The sequence below is a fragment of the Heptranchias perlo genome, chromosome 17 (assembly GCF_035084215.1).
Source record: "Heptranchias perlo isolate sHepPer1 chromosome 17, sHepPer1.hap1, whole genome shotgun sequence".
NCBI classification, from domain to species: Eukaryota; Metazoa; Chordata; class Chondrichthyes; order Hexanchiformes; family Hexanchidae; genus Heptranchias; species Heptranchias perlo.
This window is the reverse complement of record NC_090341.1, coordinates 7,965,330-7,985,810: the sequence shown is the minus strand read 5'-3', so window position 1 is coordinate 7,985,810 and position 20,481 is coordinate 7,965,330. Positions and strand designations below refer to the sequence as shown.

Here is a 20,481-nt window from a genome sequence, read left to right as displayed (position 1 = left end):
GCAGCGCTCAGAAAACGAGGAATATATATCTTGCTTAATTGTTTTTTACAACAATGTTTTTTTTTTGAGTACCGTATTGTATTCTGGTTGTTGTGAAATTAGGAATCTTTTTAAGAAGTGTTCAATTGGCTGCAGTCAGTAGATGAGCCATAACAAAGCAAGAGTATCCCAGGCCTTTGATAGAGGTTGGCCTCAGTAATCCTGAGTTAGAGAGAGGAAATTCAGCCAGGGTTCCTGCTATCCAGCAACTCCTGCTGGAAGTGTACAAATCTGCATATCAGTTGAGGATAAGATTGGACTTTGATTAGCCTCCCACCATGCACCCCCCCCCACCCAAGTCAAAGATGCTGATCGTTGCCATCAAGGCTTGTGCTTGAATCATGACCACTCGGGTGAAGTACTGAAACGCAGCAGCAGGAAGTCGATGCTTTCACAGGAGGGGAAGATTGACATTTTTTTTAAGTTCAAAAAAAGAATATTTTGATTAAATGGGTGCTTGAGACTTGGCACCGCAGAGTAGTAGGACACTAGATTAGGCCTACACTTTGCTAGGCAGTGAGTTCTCATCCTGGACCATTCTATAAGTAGGCCTTGAGAGCACATGCTTCCCGCATGGAAGGGATGGACAATCAGAGACGGTCACACCACCAGCAGCAGCCAGGAAAAAGCAGCACTGACTGAGACCTGAAAGCAGACCTGTTGTTCAGTATTGCTGCCTTTGCCTACATAACAATAGGGACTACCATTCAAAAGTAATCCATTGGCTTTAAGTACTCTGGGGCATCCTGAAGGTGTGAAAGATGCTATAAAAGTGTACGTTGTTCCTTGCAAGTATTCAGTTTCCTTGTATGCTGGTCCTAAATCTGACGATGCCCATCATTTGGGGTTTGAGCCTAGGAAAGCGTATAATTTCTGACACAGAGCAGGGGTTTTCGAACTTTGCTATGTGACCTGATCCCCACACACGGAGACCCCCCCGCCCCCCCATTCCCCCCTCAGATATTGCCAAAGAAGATTGAGGGGTGATCTGATCGAGGTGTTTAAAACGATAAAAGGATAAAAGAGAAACTATTTCCTCTGCTGAGGGAATCCAGAACAAGAGGGGGGGCATAACCTTAAAATTAGAGCTAGGCTATTTAAAAGTGAACTCAGGAAGCACTTTTTCACACATAGGGTAGTAGAAATCTGGAATTCCCTCCCCCAAAAGACTGTGGGCACTGGGGGACAATTGGAGCTTTCAAGATCAAGATGGATAGATTTTTGTTAGTTAAGGGTATCAAGGGATATGGAGCTAAGGTGGGTAAATGGAGTTGAGGTACAGATCAGCCATGGTCTATTTGAATGGCAGAACATTTTGAGGGGCTGAATGGCCTACTCCTGTTCCTATCTTCCTATTCTCGAGGAACTCGTCTCTCAATTGTGAAAGACAGTGAGAACAGAGCTATTGTTGCAGAAACTGTTTTTATTAGTGTGGAGCAACAGAAATAGTGATCTAATAATCCAACAAATAGATAAATCTAACAATAGACTGCAACAAATCTGACGGATTCCTGGACACAATTTGAAATGGTTTCTGGGTTTTGCTACATTGTTTGGTCGTGATGAAACTAACCAGATTTCCAAACAAAATGCCAACTTTTTTTTTCCATCCCTTTTCCTGTTTCTCTTGCAGGCCTGTTTCCTTGGCTTTGAGGTTGCCATGAAGTTTCTGGACTGGGTTGCACCTGGCATGTGAAAGGGGAACATTAATGGATCAATGTTGACATTCTGAAGTAGCTTACCAGAAGGGCGTGACTATTTTTCGACATGCTGAATCAGGATTGGGATTTCATTATCTGATAGTTACTGCATTAAAATTTTATAATAGTAATTTTATAAAGAAATATATTTACACTTGCCTTAACTATCTTCAGCGGATGACTGTGGGTTCCAATTAAAGCCCTGGCATTCAGCTGGTTTTGAGCCATGACTTGTAAAGAATGCAGTATGTACATGAAGAGGGGAATTATGGATCTAACTACATCAAGCTGGTGGAAGAGTGGTTCTTGGTGATAGTCTCATTGTCCCAGGGCCTTACTTTGCACTGATGTCGACTGTCATTGTTAAACCTTTTCCACTGCAACACAAACCTGCAAATAACAAACAACAGAAAATGCTGGATGTGCAGAGTGCCTGAAGGGAAAGGTAGGTTAATATTTTGGGTGGGGCCCGTCATCAATTAAACCTATGAGTTTATTTTGAGTATCATTTTCGGATGAAACTGATTTTAGACTGGAGGAAGAATTAGAGATTTGCACTGGGAGGAATGCTCTGCAGTTGTTTTGTTGGGTCTGAGAGGAGAGATGTGCTTCGTCCTCTGGGGACTATGAAACGAGCATTGCCTCTTGGCTTCTCAAAACACAATTTGTATGGGCTTCGGGATCTGCGCCGGGCGGCCCTCTGTCTTTCAGTGCCGATCCAGCTTAGCCTGGCCCCATGCAGATTATTATCCTGAACCTCCAAATTTGAACCTTATTGGAACCTGCACTTGTATATTTCAGTTACAGAATTTAACTGCCTCTAATGTTACAATTAATCCTGCTGTTTCTCAAGAGTGGATTTAGACTGACCATCCCACCAGAGATCAAGGGGCATTATAATATTGGTTAATTGCTATATTTGTAATTTTCCATTGATTTAACTGCTTTGTTTATTATTGTGAACACCGTTGTCTCGGTGACTAAACATACTTGTGTTCAACATTAACGTACTTGAATTTTGATTTAGAATCTTGACACCGAGTCCATTTGGCACTGTGGGAAATTAGAGCTTAGACAGTGAAGAGAGCTTGGGATGGATCTTTAGATCGAAAAGGTTTGGGGATAACACCGAGCTGTTCTGTGGAATGTTGGGATGTGAAATTGCAGTTTCAGCTGTGCCGTTCACGAGAGAATGGAAGCTAGGTGTTTTCTCTCGGGTAGAGGAGGAAAATCAGCACCTGTCGTGCTCATACGCATCTTAATAGTTGCCTCAGAGCGCTAGATAACAGGTTGTTTCACCAGTCCTCTTTGGTCTGGGACATAGGGAGATTGGGAAGGACATTAAAATGGGATGAGAAAGTTGGAAGAAGACAGAAACGATTTGGCACAAACACAGAAATAAAAATGCTCCCGTTGCCAGTGGTAGGCATGTAGGTTTCTCAAAACTCTGATCCAAAGGACTGGCTTTGCTGTTTTATCTCCTGACCTTTCTATAGACAAACTGGTAGTGGGGTATGGAGCAATGGGTGCTGGCAACACTCCGGTGGCTCTTCCAAAGGGGCCATTCTGCCTACCCCGAGTGTCCTCAGACCATTTCACCAAGGAGTGAATCAGAGCTGAGCTTGCTGCTGCGCTCATCCGATGTCCACATGCGCGCACACCGTCCAGCAGGGGTTACTGGATAATGAACCAGACCCGGGACCCCTGGCTGATCATCCCCTCCCACCCCACCAACAAAACGCCTGAGGGACACTGAGGCCAGCTGTTGCAATTCCATCACTGCCATGGCTGAGATCAGTGGAATCAGTACTGACCAGAGATCAAATATGAAACCTTCCTGACTGTAGGCCAGTACTCCACCAGGCAGTGCATTTACCAACCGGGCCATCGGGGTGGCGGGGTGCTTACTAATGTCTTTTAAAAAAATACTAATTTCCGTTCATATGAGGCAGAGGGCTACAAGAGCTACGGCAATAATCGATGGAGTCAGAACTGGATGTGAGGGGGATGTGTTTGAAGACACTACTATCTGGCCTTATTTTTACAATGTGCTGTCTTTCCAGTGTGGCTGGTGATGCTTTACTGCACGGATGCCAATTACTGGTAATATGCTGAATCCCGAATGTTGTTTTTAAAAAAAAAAAAAAGCTGCACTCTTTTGGGAAGTGCAGGCCTTAAAGCCCTGGGGTATATACTGCCCGCTCTGAGATTGAATTCTCTTTATTCAAATGCATTAATGAAACCGTGACACTTGAATGTAATTTCCGTGGAACGATTTCAACTTTTTATCTGTGCCTTTCCGTTTTAAGTACTGGCCGTAATTTACAATCATATCCCATCAACAGCCATCAGTCTGCGATCTACACGGTGGGGGATTGAATGACACATGTGGATCGGATCAAACGATAAAAGGCTTTCTTATTATCGAGCACAAATCCAGATAATTAAATTATTAATAATAAGGCTGCTGTTAAAACCTACTGGAGGAAATGAGCAAAAGAGAAATAAAACAGTCACTGGATTGGGAATTTATTTGCAGGGCCGCAATGATTGATTTTTGTCAAGTTCATTAAATGGGATTCCATGATTTTTACCGATGTTTTGGAGATCATGTTTTCCGATTCCATCCATTTGTTTCCATGAAAACCAAATATTAAATTTGTTTCCAGGAAATACCAGTGGCCTTGGAAATAACCATTTCCGTAAAGCACTTCTGAATGTTTGCATTGTATATTTAAAAGAAAAATGCAACTATCAATGCAATTAACTAGGCAGGAGCCTTTTTGCCTGTAATCTGTATGCAATTTTTTTGAAGAGGTGGTACTGATTTTGATGCCTGATGCAGGATCTAATTAATATTACCTCAGAATTGTTCTTGTTTTGTTTGTGCAGAATTGTAGCCGTTTACAGCCACCTGATGAATATTTTGATGTTACTACTCCCTACTTTGGAGAGGAGGGAACCGACTTCCCTCCTCTCCCCTTGCCCCAGAGTTATGCCCTTACACCCCTGCCAAAGTCTGTGACCTGATGACTTCCTCCCTGGCTATATGGTTGTATAACTGGTGCAATGCCTGGCCTCTGCTCTATGATTATATGCTGATATCCTGTGATGGGGTCAATAGCAAAGCTGTGTCCAGCTACTAGGTGGTAAAATGCATTAGTGTGCACAGAACCACCATGGGTGTGAAAAGGCACTGCCCCTTCACCTCTGATACCTGGATTCAAATTTAACACAGACGAATAGGTTTAATATCCCTTCCAGCTGAACGGATTCTGTGTGAAATGGGTTCAGACAATCTCTTACAAATAAGGGCCCTTGGCACAAAACTGCCCCTATTTCAGCACCAGATTGGCGATCTGACTCGGGGCACAGTACTGCAGGAGAGGTGCGAGGTGCCGTCATTCAGCTGAGACGTTAAACTGAAGTCCCGTCTGCCCCCTTTGGTGGACGTAAAAGATCCCATGGTACTTTTTGAAGATCAGGGGTGTTATCCTCCATGTCCTGGTCAATATTTATCCTTCGATCACCATCTCTAAAACAAATTACCTGGTTATGGTATCACATTGCTGTTTCTGGGACCTTGCTGTGCATTTCCTACATTACAACAGTGCCTGCACTTCAAAAGTACTTAATTTGCAGTAAAACACTTTAGGACATCCTGAGGTTGTGAAAGGCACTATATAAATGCAAGTTCTTTTAACTGGCCAGGTATCTATAAATAAATTGATTTTGTGGGGATGGGGGGAGTGAGATTTTGTCAGAGTCATCTGATTTCTTAATTTTTAATGTTTTATAATTGAAGCGACGTAATAGAGTTGTGCTGTTATCTGTATAAATATAGATGTGTTACAGCAGATTCAATCTTTGACGAGCATTGGATTTAAGTCACCATTGTGCACAAAAGGCCTCCCTGGAATTACCTGTTTTAAAATGAGTGAAATGTGCCAGTGCAGGTCTGCAGAATTCTTTATCCCTTTTATGCAGAAACCAATTACCTCATCTATACTGAATTAATAAGAATAATCTGTCTCTGTTGTTTAATATCCTGTTTCACACCCAAATAAATCTGCTTTTAATGTGTCCAGTGTGTGTGTGTGTGTTTTAGATACCTATTGCCATGTTTTAGAGACTCCAAGGTAAATGACTGAAAAACCCACATAAATCGAGTTTGTTTGCTTGTTATGGAGGGTATCCCATTCTCACCATAGGGATGCATCCCACTTAACCTCAGCATCAGAGAACCTGGTACAGGTTGGCAAGAGACAAGTCTCTGGTACAGACAAGTGCAGGGAGGTACTACTGAAGTTTAACCAGCTAAAACCACACTGTGCAGTGGCAAACTTCTCACTCTTTATCCATCTGGGACTGCACTAGCGGTCAGAGCACGGGCTTGTAGGGTTATCTGTTGCCGAGTTGGAAAAATCAAAGCCCCCACTGACAGGACTGCCCGTTCACAACCCATTCCTGAGCTGAGCTAGAATTAATCAACAGTGTCCTGAGGTACTGCAGATCTGTCTGTCAGATCATTAATCCAGTTTCAGCCTCCCGTCACCAGGCAAGTCATCTTGGAATCAATTAAACACCTAGCTTCATAACCCCTACGTCGTCTTCTATGTCCTTTATTCGTGGATAGGCATTTTTAATCAAAAGCTATGCTAATTATAAACAGTCATGATATTTTGTTTAGTTGTGTTAATTATCTGGATATGGACAGGTACAGGAGCTCCTCACATTGGCCTTGTCTGAAAAAACTTAGATTAGTTATACAAGCATATGGAAAAGAGGGGACAGGGAAAGACCAACTGGTCCATCCAGACAGGGTGCAACCTATGTGCTCCATCAACCCAACCCCCAGCCGTGCAATCTCGGAGAGGCGAAATAGCCCTAGACCAATTTTGGAAAAAATTCTGGGAACTTCCTCTCCAACCCCCAAAGGCGATCAAACACCTTCCAGGGACACCAGACAACACTTATCGAGGCTGGCCCCACCTACCTTCTGTAACTCCGGACATCTTACACCAGTGGGAACTCTTCCAGCTCAAAAAAGCAACTGACCACTCAAAAATATCCCTGAATATAAGTCTATGACTGATGCTCCTGCTTTAAAGTGACTGAATAACTTCCTTTTTTCAATTTTGTGGGACTTTTACCAATGTGTTGGGGATTGCGTTCCATGATTCAGTTTATTTTTCTGTGAAAGCCGAAACCCAATAATCTTACCTATGACATGCAAAACTATGTAGCTACACTGAGATCGAAGTGAAACATAAGCCTCTAACTTAAGTTGCAGATATTCCCAATCTTCAGTTGTACTTTAGGAAAATACAAAAGCACAATTTCCCTCGTGGTAGAATTACAAATTTCTGAAGGGGAAAGGGAGCATTGAAGGTGCAAAATGCATTTCTTTGGGGGTGTCTGCAACTTGCTCACCCCCTCCCCTTCTTCCCCCCCCCCCCACCCTGGAATTTTGATTTTTGGTACATTTTGGAGTCTGCTGTAATTCTGCCTTTAAGCCAAAGATGATGGTGAGTGGAGTGGACTAGATCCCCAGGTGAGCCCATCAACAGTACAGTGTCATCCGTGGAAAGGAGCGCATTTCAGAAATTCCTACACAGACGCTCCCAAGAAGCACCCCTTACGATTCCATCCAACACATTATTTGATAAGATAGCGCACAAGATAGGAGACAGTGGATAACCTCCTCTGATTCCTCTTTTGAGAGAGATGGATTCAGTGAGTCTCCTATCTACTGTCACACAGATCCTGGAGCTGAACTGCACAAGCCAGAGAAAGTCCAAGATTTGTCTTTGTACTCCCATGGTCTCGAGCTCCTTTGTGAGGATCACAGGAGGCACCAGCATAAAAGACTTACTAAAATCAATGGAAGTAGTTTAAGTGGGTTTTTTTCATGAGCCTGATGACATTCTACAATCTAGTATAAAACTACAACCTTCCCTACGTATTCCTCGACAGCACAATCCAACCTCCATAGCATCCAATGTATGTGCCACAACAGGCTGAAGAAGCATCTTAAAAGCCATTGATATCATAGGTTCTTTGGCAGATTCCCTTCTTGTCACTAAAAGCCACAACTGTGCTCTGGAACAATGAGGGTATGCAGACCTCTAATACAAGATTATATTTATCAGCCTAAGAAATGGCAGCTATTGTGCGTATTCCAACCATTTCTTCCTTACGCCCAACCTCCCCCACCTAAAGCAGCATTCAAATATTGCCTATTGGTTTGTATTACTTCCCTGGTTGTACAATACCCTAGCAACCCAGAGGTTGTGAGTTCAAATCCCATCAGGGCAGGTGGTGAAATTGAATTCAATAAATCTGGTGATTCATGGGCTGGTTGCAAAAAGTGACCATGAAAGCTGCCAGATTGCAGTAAAAACCCAACTGGTTCACTGATGTCTTTCAGGGAAGGGAACTGGCCACACCTGCACGTGACTCTAGTCCCATTCAATATGATTGACTTTTAATGCCCTCGGGACAATTAGGGATGGGTGATTAATGCTGCCATGGCAGTATTGCCCATATCCCAAGAACAATTTTTTAAAAAAAACTCCCTGTGGGATGTTATACATTAATCTCTGCTGCATATCCCCCCTGATATGTTTCACATCACTTAGACTGCCAGGTACAATTTATATGATCGATCACTGCAATACTTCTCCCCCAGAAGGTTTGAAGTCCTTGGACACTGCTGGATGCCATTTCATCACGAACCAGCGCGGAAGCCATCTGTTTGCGTGGCCGTGCATACGTGCAAGCTCCACGCACGTGCTCAAGTTCTGCGCATGCACAGATGATATTGCTACAGTGTTCTGGCAGGAGCCAGGCAATGTGACCCGCATTGACCTTTTTTTTTGCAAGCACTGGCCTCACAGCCGTAATAAAAGGAGCACTGAGAGTCGGTGTGAAATGCTGCCGATTGGCATGTATGGAACCAGGCATGAGGGACTTCGGTTATGTGGAGAGACTGGAGAAGCTGCGATTGTTCTCCTTGGAGCAGAGAAGGTTAAGGGAAGATTTAATAGAGGTGTTCAAAATTATGAAGGGTTTTGAGAGAGTAAATAAGGAGAAATTGTTTCAACTGACAGGAGGGTTGGTAATCAGTACTCATTTAAGATAATTGGCAAAAGAGCAGGGGGGACATGAGAATTTTTTTTACGCAGCAAGTTGTCATGATCTGGAATGCGAAGGTGGTGGAAGCAAGTTCAATAGTAACTTTCAAAAGGGAATTGGATAAATATTTGAAGGGAAAATTATAGAGCTATGGGGAAAGAGCTGAGGAGGTGGACTAATTGGATAGATCTTCCAAAGAGCCGGCGCAGAAATGGTGGGCTGAATGGCCTCCTTCCACGCTGTATGATTCTACAAACTTCAGCATATCCATTTTTGCCAATAACTCTGATTACACTTGTTTTTGTGGAATTTGGTATATTTCCATGTCTGTAGAATAGAATTGCCAACCCTCCAGGATTGTCCTGGTGCCTCCAGCAATTAAAGATTAATCTGGACATTGCTGCCGGCAAATCCAGGAGAAAAATCATAGGGGCATTAAAAAAAATTATGTGATATTTTCATTTTCTTTGAACACTTTCATTTATTGGTTATAAAAATATTGGAGATGGGGAAAAAAGGCTGTTTGACTGATAGTCAAGAATCAACCAATCGGGTAATGAAGAGTCTGTCCGCTTTCTAATTGGCCGTGGGAAGGCGGTGTGAGCGAGGATGGACGTGTCAGGTGACCAATGGTGGGAGCGGAGTGATTGGAGGCAAGAGGTCATGTGATGAAACCTCCAGGATTGCGTCCAACCAGGGTTTGCATCCCTGCTGTAGAACAAGGAAATGTGCAGCTGTCTTAGAATAGAGAGAAGGCAGCATTAAGACCAAGAGGGCAAATTCCAAAGAATATCAGGCAGATATAAAGGGGAGAACTCAGACATTGTGATAATATGAAGGGCATTTCTTTCTAAGTTGGCTATTTGAAACAACAAGTGCCATCTCTAGGGATGGGCAATAAATGCTGGCCTCGCCAGCGACGCCCACATCCCATGAACGGATTAAAAAAATCTCAAATTACTGAGTTACTGCCAACAGTTCCCAATAATTCAAGGTAGTGTGGGACCCATGAACACAAACTCTAACATGTGCATGCTCAGATCTGCAGGAGAATTCACGGCAACCACATAATGCAGAAGAGGCTGTGCTACGAGTGCTGAATGTTGCCAGTGTATGGTGACGTGGGCATAACTGTGCAAACCCTGACCTTGGCATGTATTGGCGATGCAGCATGTTGGAGTGCCCAGGCTCTGCTCTGTGGGTTGGGATGGTTATACTGAGTTCTTGATCCCATCCCATACTGCTGCGCGGGGGTGGGTGAGGAGTCAATTAGAGGGACGTCATTGGGCCAGAACTGAAGGAGTCTTGGCCCCGTATCTGACTCTGTTCTCCTGCTGACTTGGGACTCCTTGATGCTAATGTGCCTGCAAAGTGTATCCCATTTCTCGGCCACAAGACCTGTACCCTGAGGCGCACAAAATGGAACTAAATTTGTTTTTAAAAGGAACGAAAAGCTTATTTCTCCATGCAAACATTTTATGCTCTCTGACATTATATTGATAAAAAATATTTTATTTTGGTAAAGCTCTTCTGATTTCCTCCAAACTCGACCCTGGTCTGGCTCGCCTCGCGAGGCTGTATGCCGGGTAGGGTTGCCAACTCTTAGTTGGACATATTCCTGGATGTGTCATCACATCACCTCCCACCTCCAACCACCCCCCTGCCCGCCCCACACAGTCCATCGTCGTGGTGCCCCGCCTTCCCACGGCCAATTGGAAAGCGAATATACTCTTTGTTACCCGATTGGATGATTCTTGACTGTCAGTCAAACAGCCTTTTTTAGTCCCATGTCCAATACTTTTATAACAAGTGAACAAAAGTGTTCAAATAATTTTTTTTTTAAATAAAGACAATTTATTAATGCCCCCTGTGATTTTTCTCCCGGGTTTCACGCAGCAGTGTCCTGGAGACTAGTCTTTAATTCCTGGAGACTACTGCGGGAAATCCTGGAGGGTTGGCAACTCTAATTCCAGGGGGTAGATGTTTAGGATTCCCTTCCCAATTGGACTTCTCTTGCTGACAACATAGCTGGGGAGGGCGGCGGGGGGTGCGTGCAGTGGCTGGGAACTCGTGCATTTTGGACATTGCTGTTGACCCACTGAGACAGTTTTGTAACATGAGCTCCTGTTAAGGAGACTTTTAGTAGCAGGGAATGAGACCCTGAATTGTACAATTTATTTACACTAGCACATTTAACTTTGCAGTCCAGCATCGTAATATCTGGGCTCCCAATAAAACCCAGGGCGGGGTGGGGGGCAGTTGAAGGCTCGTTGAGTTCTGACAATTGTCACAGGACGTAAGGTAGCTGCAGGCTGATTAAAATGCTGCAGGCCCGTGACTTTGATATGAATGGGTATATTTGGAATTTGAATTAGCTCCAGTTTCTTTTGACTCCGGAATTGTAACCTTGGAGTTCAATGGTGCCACTAGGTGCCAGTAAAGATCTATAAGAAAACACTCAGGCCAGCGACTTACCAGCCTCTAAAACCCAGAGAAACAATAAGATCCAGGTGAACACATGGGATGTAACGTAGTCAGACATTTTCATATTAGGTCGTGTGCAGCCCTTGCAAATTTGTCAGATGCCTTCATAGTATCATAGTATGGTACAACACAGGAGGTGGCCATTCAGCCCATCGTGCCTGTGCCGGCTCTTTGAAAGAGCTATCCAATCAATCCCATTCCCCCGCTCTTTCCCCATAGCCCTGCAAATTTTTTCCCTTCAAGTATTTATCCAATTCCCTTTTGAAAGTTATTATTGAATCTGCTTCCACCACCCTTTCAGGCAGCGCATTCCAGATCATAACAACTAAAAATGTCGCCTCTGGTTCTTTTGCCAATCACCTTAAATCTGTGTCCTCTGGTTACCGACTCTTCTGCCACTGGAAACAGTTTCTCCTTATTTACTCTATCAAAATCCTTCCTGATTTTGAACACCTCTATCAAATCTCCTCTTAACCTTCTCTGCTGTAAGGAGAGCAACCCCAGCTTCTCCAGTCTCTCCACTCTTATATTTGTTTGTTAATAAGATAAGTAATACAAGTTGAACTGCTTTGGAGTTGCTTAGTGACAAAATTATCTTTTTAAAAGTCTCTCTGTTCCTGTAATGATCTCCCTGCTTCTGTCTCACTCTGTGCTTCTTTCTTCCACTCTGTCTCCATTTTTCTGTGTCTCACGCATTTTTTCTTTCTTGATGTTTCCAACTTAATCTCTCGTTGTTTCTCTCCAACTCTCACCTTCTCTCTCTGTCTCCTCTCACTTCAATTTATCTCGCACTCAGTACGCCTCTTGCAAGATGTTCCTTTACTCAATTTGTGTCTTACCTTTCTGAAAGGCCACGGCACGCAGCTAAGGTGGCAGCCAACATGTCTCGAGTTGGAGATGAGTACCGGGTGCACTGATATTCCAATGCTGTGTTGCCTTTTGTGCCTGAGATATTCCATGTGAAAGTTCTCAATCTAAGCTGCACTGTATGGAGGTGGTGGTAGCAGGAAAGTTACCGCCAAGAGTGAGAGAAATCCAAGCAGTGCCTTCTAGCTTAGCTCTTTGCAGCCTGGGAGCAGTATGCTCCTTTATCATCAATATGGAGAATGATCGTCCAGTGATTAAACTGGGGAAAGAGAAGAAAATAACTTTTTTTAAAAATCCTTAAGAACTGATTCTTGCACTGTGTGGCAGCCAATGTTTATATGCCTTTCCCACATAGTTGGATTTGGTGCTGGAGTATCGTATGTCAGCACTGGAAGGACAAGGGCTTGGGAACAGAAGGCCCCATAAGGCCTGGTCCTTAATTTCATTGACATCATCAGCTCCAGGGAGGGAGGGAATCCCGCTTGCACCAACGGACACCCTGTAGCTGGATTAAAGGCGGCGCCAAAACATGTCCAGGAAAGTTAGCTCAAACAAATGAAGCATGTTAGGGCCTTGTTAAAAGCCAAATGTGATATAACCGTGAAACCTTGCACGGGAGGAGATAGAAACAAGAATTGAGTTCTTAACTCACTACCGCACCCCCCCCCCCAAATCCCCCACTGCCCCACCAACAGATCAACTTTCACTCTTTCCACCCCACCTAGCTCAAGAGCCAGTCCAATCGATCTAGGGTTTAGTCTAGGCTTTGGAATCATACGACCTTCAAAAAAGTAGTCATATTCAGAGGCTTGTGCCTGGGATTCAGATTGATACAGAAGTCTGTGAAACCCACAGCATTCCTAGTTAATTTTAACGGGTTCTGTCTGAAGCTCCCGTGTGCTGTTTGTATTTCTGGGATCACTCCAGCTGCTTCAGGCTATTTCAGCTGCCTAGTCAGTAATCTTAGCGCTTTATTTCCCTGGACAAAGAACCTTTGCGTGCCCCAACACAACACGAATCCTTGTTTGCACTGCTAGTGGAGAACTAAGGTTATGTTTAGTCTTTATTATCACCCTTGAGCGCTTCGCCTGGATGGGAAATTTTGTGCTGCAGCTCCCGCCCCGACAGTCCTGAGCCAGAAGCACAGACAGCCTCTCTGCTTCTTCCTTCCTTTTGGCTGAAGCAATGATTTATAATTTGCCCCTACATTACTGCCCTAAGGGTTTTTCATGAGGGTGGCTTAGAGGCCACCTAGTTGCTAGTTTTCGGTAGTTACTTATCTCTAGCTTTTGTTTGAAGTTGGGGTCAAACAGCAATTTGGAGTTTGTTCTCTGAAAAGGAATGAAATGAGAAGGAGATTGAAACACAATCCAAATTCACTATTCAGTCAATATCTGTAAAAGAAAAGAAAGACTTGCATTTATATAGCGCCTTTCACAACCTCAGGACACCCCAAAGCATTCTATAACCAATTAAATACTTTTGGAGTGTAGTCACTGTTGTAATGTAGGAAACGTGGCAGCCAATTTGTGAGCAGCAAGGTCCCACAAACAGCACTGTGATAATGACCAGATAATTTGTGTTAGTGATATACCCAATGATGGTCTATCTGCAGTAACACACAAAAGCCATCAATTCCTGATTACACATTATGATTGGGTACGGGGATGCTGGATTTGGTACTAGACTAGCAACCCACTGGTCGTGACTTCAAATTCCACCAGCAGCAAGTTGTGAAACTGAATTCAGTAAGTCTGTTACAAAAGCCCAACTGGTTCACTATGTCCTCCAAGAAAGAGAATCTGTCACCCCTACCTGATCTGCTCTACACATGACTCTCGTCCACATCACATGGTTGACTCTTAATGCCCTCTGAAGTGCCATTCAGTTGTCACGATAACTTAGGATAGATAATAAATGGGGGTTTGCCAGCATCACTTTCATCCTGAGAACAAATAATTTATTTTAAAAATCATGCCATGAGGAATAATAGGTGAGATCGATATTGTGTGGTAGTACAACTTCTATATATCCCATCTCACTGCCAAATACCAAAAGCTCACCTCTGACCCCACAGTGTCCTTACACTTCCCTTGAGGACAGTCCAACATCCAATCTGCTATAAGATTAAAATTCCCGCCTGTTATCAATGGAATTTTGGGTAACTCTGGTACTTTGGAGGAGCTCACTGCCAGGAATTGTGACTGACCATTAGTAAGGGCATATACATTAACCAGGATAACTCTGAACATATCAAACAAACCTATCAATGTGTTCTTCAGATGGTGTTCTCCCCTGCCCCCATTTCCTTAAATTAAAAGAAATCCTATCCATGACTTTTGAAGCTCTTGCCTCAGCCCATCTGCTGCTGAGACCCTCATCGATGCCTTTGTTATCTCTAGACTTGACTGTTCAATTGCTCTCCTGGCTGGCCTCCCATCTTCCACCCTCCATAAACTTGAGCTCATCCAAAACTTTGCTGCCCGTATCCTAAATTGCACCAAGTCCCGTTCACACATCACCCCTGCGCTCGCTGACCTACATTGGCTCCTGGTCCGGGAATGCCTCGATTTTAAAATTCTTATCCTTGTTTTCAAATCCCTCCATGGCCTCACCCGGTCCCTATCTCTGTAACCTCCTCCAGCCCTACAACCATCCGAGATCTCTGCGCTCCTCCAATTCTGGCCTCTTGTGAATCCAAGATTTTCATCGCTCCATCATTGGCGGCCGTGCCTTCAGCTGCCTAGACCCTAAGCTTTGGAATTCCCTCCCTAAAACTCTCCGCCTCTACCTCTCCTTCTCCTTTATGAGGCTCCTTAAAACCTACCCCTTTGACCAAGCTTTTGGTCACCTGTCCTAATATCTCCTCCGGCACATGCTCGATGGGCCTTCTCTGCCATAACCATTCTTTGATTCTATGATTCTATGTGGCTCTGTGTCAAATTTTGTTTGATAACGCTTCTGTGAAGCACCTTGGGACGTTTTATTACGTTAAAGGCACTATATAAATGCAAGTTGTTGTTGTTAATCTGTGAGTACTCATCATCCCACTGGGTCTCCTGTAAAAACGTTAGCCCATTCTTTAATCAATTTAAATACGACCAAATATGAGGATTTTGAACTCCCTTCACATTAAAGGAGGCCACTTTAACATAGGCGTTGCTGAGGCTTAAGTTTAGAGGATTGAGGGGGTCTTTAAAATGATTAAGGGATTCGATAGGGTAGATACAGATAAACCATTTCTTCTGGTGGGGGATTCCAGAACAAGGGGGCATGATCTTAAAATTAGAGCTAGTTCATTTAAGAGTGAAGTCACGAAAGTCCACACAAAGAGTAGTGGAAATCTGGAACTCACTCCCCCAAAAAGACTGTGGCTGTTGGGGCAACTTCAATTTTCAAGACTGAGATTGATAGGTTTTGATTAGCTGAGGGTATCAAGGGACATGGAACAAAGGCGGGTAAGTGAGTTGAGGCAGTTATTCCCTCTTGTTCTTGCTTCCTCACCAGAGGAAATAGTTTCTCTGTATCTACCCTATCGAATCCCTTTATCATTTGAAATGCTCAGTTAGATCACCCCTCAATCTTCTAAACTCAAAGGAATACAAACTAAGTTTATGCAACCTGTCCTCATCATTTTTACCCTTTAATCCCTGGCATTATTCTGGTGAATCTGCGCTGATCGGTGGCTGAATGTCCTTGACTGCTGAAGCGTTCCCCGACTGGGAGGGAACCCTCCTGTCTGGCGATTGTTGCGCGGTGTCCGTTCATCTGTTGTCGCAGTGTCTGCATGGTCTCGCCAATGTACCATGCTCCGGGGCATCCTTTCCTGCAAAGTGTGAGGTAGACAACGTTGGCCGAGTCACAGGAGTATGAACCACGTACCTGGTGGGTGGTGTCCTCTCGTGTGATGGTGGTATCTGTGTCGATGATCTGGCATGTCTTGCAGAGGTTACCGTGGCAGGGTTGTGTGGTGTCGTGGACGCTGTTCTCCTGAAAGCTGGGTAATTTGCTGTGAACGATGGTCTGTTTGAGGTTGGGTGGCTGTTTGAAGGCGAGTAGTGGAGGAATGGGGATGGCCTTAGCGAGGTGTTCGTTGTCATCGATAACATGTTGAAGGCTGCGGAGAACGTGGCGTAGTTTCTCCGCTCCGGGGAAGTACTGGACGACGAAGGGTACTCTGTTGGTTGCGTCCCGTGTCACAGCATCGCTGCAACAGCCTCAGTACTCAACACCAACAACAGCCAATCTCCAGACGCCATCCTACAACTCATCCGCTTCATCCTGGATCACAATGTCTTCACCTTCGATAACCAGTTCTTTACCCAAATACACGGAACAGCCATGGGGACCAAATTCGCACCCCAATACGCCAACATTTTCATGCACAAGTTCGAGCACGACTTCTTCACTGCACAGGACCTGCAACCAACGCTATACACCAGATACATCGACGACATTTTCTTTCTATGGACCCACGGCGAAGAATTACTGACGAGACTACACGATAACATCAACAAGTTCCATCCCACCATCAAACTCACCATGGACTACTCCTCAGAATCGGTTTCTTTCTTGGACACACAAATCTCCATCAAAGACGGGTACCTCAGCACCTCACTCTACCGCAAGCCCACGGACAACCACACGATGCTCCATTTTTCCAGCTTCCACCCTAACCACGTCAAAGAGGCCATCCCCTATGGACAGGCCCTGCGAATACACAGGGTCTGCTCAGACGAGGAGGAACGCGATGGACACCTACAGATGCTGAAAGACGCCCTCGTAAGAACGGGATATGACGCTCAACTTGTCGATCGGCAGTTCCGATGGGCCACAGCGAAGAGTCGCATAGACCTCCTCAGGAGACAAACACGGGACGCAACCAGCAGAGTACCCTTCGTCGTCCAGTACTTCCCCAGAGCGGAGAAACTACGCCGTGTTCTCCGCAGCCTTCAACATGTCATTGATGATGATGAACACCTCGCTAAGGCCATCCCCACACCTCCACTACTCGCCTTTAAACAGCCACCTAACCTCAAACAGACCATCGTTCACAGCAAATTACCCAGCTTTCAGGAGAACAGCGTCCACGACACCACACAACCCTGCCACGGCAACCTCTGCAAGACATGCCAGATCATCGACACAGATACCACCATCACACGAGAGGACACCACCCACCAGGTACGTGGTTCATACTCCTGTGACTCGGCCAACGTTGTCTACCTCATACGTTGCAGGAAAGGATGCCCCGAAGCATGGTACATTGGCGAGACCATGCAGACACTGCGACAACGGATGAACGGACACCGCGCAACAATCGCCAGACAGGAGGGTTCCCTCCCAGTCGGGGAACACTTCAGCAGTCAAGGACATTCAGCCACCGATCTTCAGGTAAGCGTTCTCCAAGGCGGCCTTCGAGACACACGACAACGCAAAATCGTCGAGCAGAAATTGATAGCCAAGTTCCGCACCCATGAGGATGGCCTCAACTGGGATCTTGGGTTCATGTCACGCTATACGTAACCCCACCAGCAGGGGGAAAAAAAAGTTATCTGTTTTTAATACAACTGGACATTCTCTCTCTCTCTCTCTCTCTGCCTTTTGGGTCTCTTTCTCTCTTTGTGTAATTTGACCCATTGTGTACTCAGTATACTGGGACGTACTGTTTTCCGTGGCTAACCTGTCTGAACACCAACGACACCTTTGATTCCCAGCCTAATATAAGATATGCGATTTGAGAACCTCTCATTCACTCACTCACCTGACGAAGGAGATAATCTCCGAAAGCTTGTGATTTTCAAATAAAACTGTTGGACTATAACCTGGTGTTGTAAGATTCCTTACATTTGTCCACCCCAGTCCATCACCGGCATCTCCACATCATGGCTACTATTGACACCACAAACTGCCCGCTCACAGTCGAGAGGATCTCAAAGAAGATCGCGCATATCGACACAGACATCAAGTTTTTACAGAGCTGCAAGAAAGCAGACAAGATCCCGAAAGGACTACAGATCACAAACCCACTCAAGTCGACATACAACTCAGATTACGCTGAGAGACTCTGCCGTTGTACCTCTTACACACTCCGCAACCATCTCGTACACCAACTCTACAGCAGACGCCACAACCTCGAAACCAAGATAGAGTCCATACTCTCAACCTGTACTCAGGACACAGCAGACCAGCTACGAGACACCGCCAAACAGACGAGGCAACGGATCTACGCTGCCTACATGAAAACCAAGAGCAGGAAGCTTGAGAAACTCGGCATCACCACCAGCATCAACCAAGCCTCCCCTGGTACCACGGTTGCAACCACAGGGAAGTCTATCGTCAATTTGTCCAACCACACCCTTCAACCAGACGAAATCGAAGTTCTCAGCCGAGGGCTCAATTTCTGCCCCACCACCAAAATGGACCCCATCGGTCTCGCGGCGGACACAGAGGAATTCATCAGGAGAATGAGACTCCGGGAATTCTTCCACAAATCCCAAGATTTCAGCAGCGAACCCAATGAGACAATCAACGATCCGGAACAGCAGACAGAGGGATCCGCGGTACAGCAACCGAAGAAGAAAGAGTCAAACTGGACTCCTCCGGAGGGTCGCTGCCCTAAGCCTTGACATGTATGCTCAAGCTGTCAGGAGATGCGTCAACGCCAGATTCATCAGCCGCACTCACAAGACAGTCCAGAATGTCACCCAAGCACAACGCAACGCCATCAACGCTCTCAAGACCAACCGCAACATCGTCATCAAACCAGCGGACAAAGGAGGAGCCATCGTCATACAGAACAGAATGGACTATTGCAAAGAAGCATACTGACAACTGGACAACCAGGAACACTACAGACGGTTACCCGCAGTTCCGACCAAAGAACACACCCACCAGCTCAACAAACTGATCAAGACCTTCGATCCAGACCTTCAAAGCATCCTACGCACTCTCATCCCACGTACTCCCCGCGTGGGAGACTTCCACTGCCTCCCAAAGATACACAAAGCCAACACACCCGGACGTCCTATCGTATCAGGCAACGGAACCCTGTGTGAGAACCTCTCTGGATACGTCGAGGGCATCCTGAAACCCATCGTACAGGGAACCCCCAGCTTCTGACGCAACACTACAGACTTCCTACAAAAACTCAGCACCCACGGACCAGTTGAACCAGGTACACTTCTCACCACGATGGACGTCTCAGCACTCTACACCAGTATCCCCCACGATGACGGCATCATCCCGACTTGGAAATATATCGCTGTTCCTTCATGGTCGCTGGGTCAAAATCCTGGAACTTCCTACCTAACAGCACTGTGGGAGAACCTTCACCACACGGACTGCAGCGGTTCAAGAAGGCGGCTCACCACCACCTTCTCAAGGGCAATTAAGGATGGGCAATAAATGCTGGCCTAGCCAGCGACGCCCACATCCCATGAACGAATAATAAAAAAAGAGTTGTGTTTGATTTCAGCCCAGACAGATTGGATGGACACATCCTTTGTCTACTGGGTGTAAGAGTTACAAGTGAGATTAACTTCAACTGCCCCAATTTTCTTCCTACTGGGAACTGCACAGGTCCACAGCTCAAAAGTGGCCATGATTTGGCACCAATTGGCAGTTTGTCTCAGAGGGAGCTAGAAGATGGGAAATTGGAAAAACACCTCACTGGTGCAGCATGGAGCAGCTGAGGCATGTTTGGATTGAGACACAGTTCCTTCTTTTGTCTTATTTCCACCAGTACTTTAGCCAAGTGGCCACGCTGGAAGTGTCAGCCCAGAGAGTGAGTGTTGGCATGCTCTTCCATTATGGGACACAGTTGAGCCAAGTCCTGCCGACGCCCAATAACCACACATACGCACTTTCTATTCAAATCTTGCTGAGTATATCAACAGCCACCACCCTCCGCCCTCCCCATAAGTTGCACTCCAAACATGTGGCTCCATAGCAACATAGGAACAGGAGTAGGCCATTCAGTCCCTCGAGCCTGTTCAGCCATTCAATTAGATCATGGCTGATGTGTATCCCAACTCCATTCGCCCACCTTGGTTCCATATCCATTAATACTTTTACCTAACAAAAATCTATCAATCTCAGCCTTGAAATTTTCAATTGATGCCCAGTATCCACAACCTTTTGGGGAAGAGAGGTCCAGATTTCCACTACCCTTTGTGTGAAGAAGTGCTTCCTGACATCACCCCTGAATGGCCTAGCTCTAATTGTAAGGTTATGCCCGTCACAGTAAAATCAG

At 45.3% G+C, this 20,481-nt stretch overlaps 1 protein-coding gene across 2 annotated transcripts in view; it reads left to right on the top strand.

Annotated features, from left to right (window-relative positions):
* prkar2aa (protein kinase, cAMP-dependent, regulatory, type II, alpha A) overlaps positions 1-20,481 on the top strand; it is a 279,167-nt gene that overhangs the window by 14,449 nt on the left and 244,237 nt on the right. The window contains exon 9 of one of the 2 annotated variants that reach the window (XM_067998424.1): positions 1,673-5,822. The exons of the other annotated variant lie outside the window; for it this stretch is intronic. Coding sequence (XP_067854525.1) covers positions 1,673-1,735 — 63 coding nt within the window. The 3' untranslated portion in view covers positions 1,736-5,822. Of the gene's footprint in view, positions 1-1,672; positions 5,823-20,481 lie in introns of those variants that run through there. 2 annotated transcript variants of the gene reach the window in all.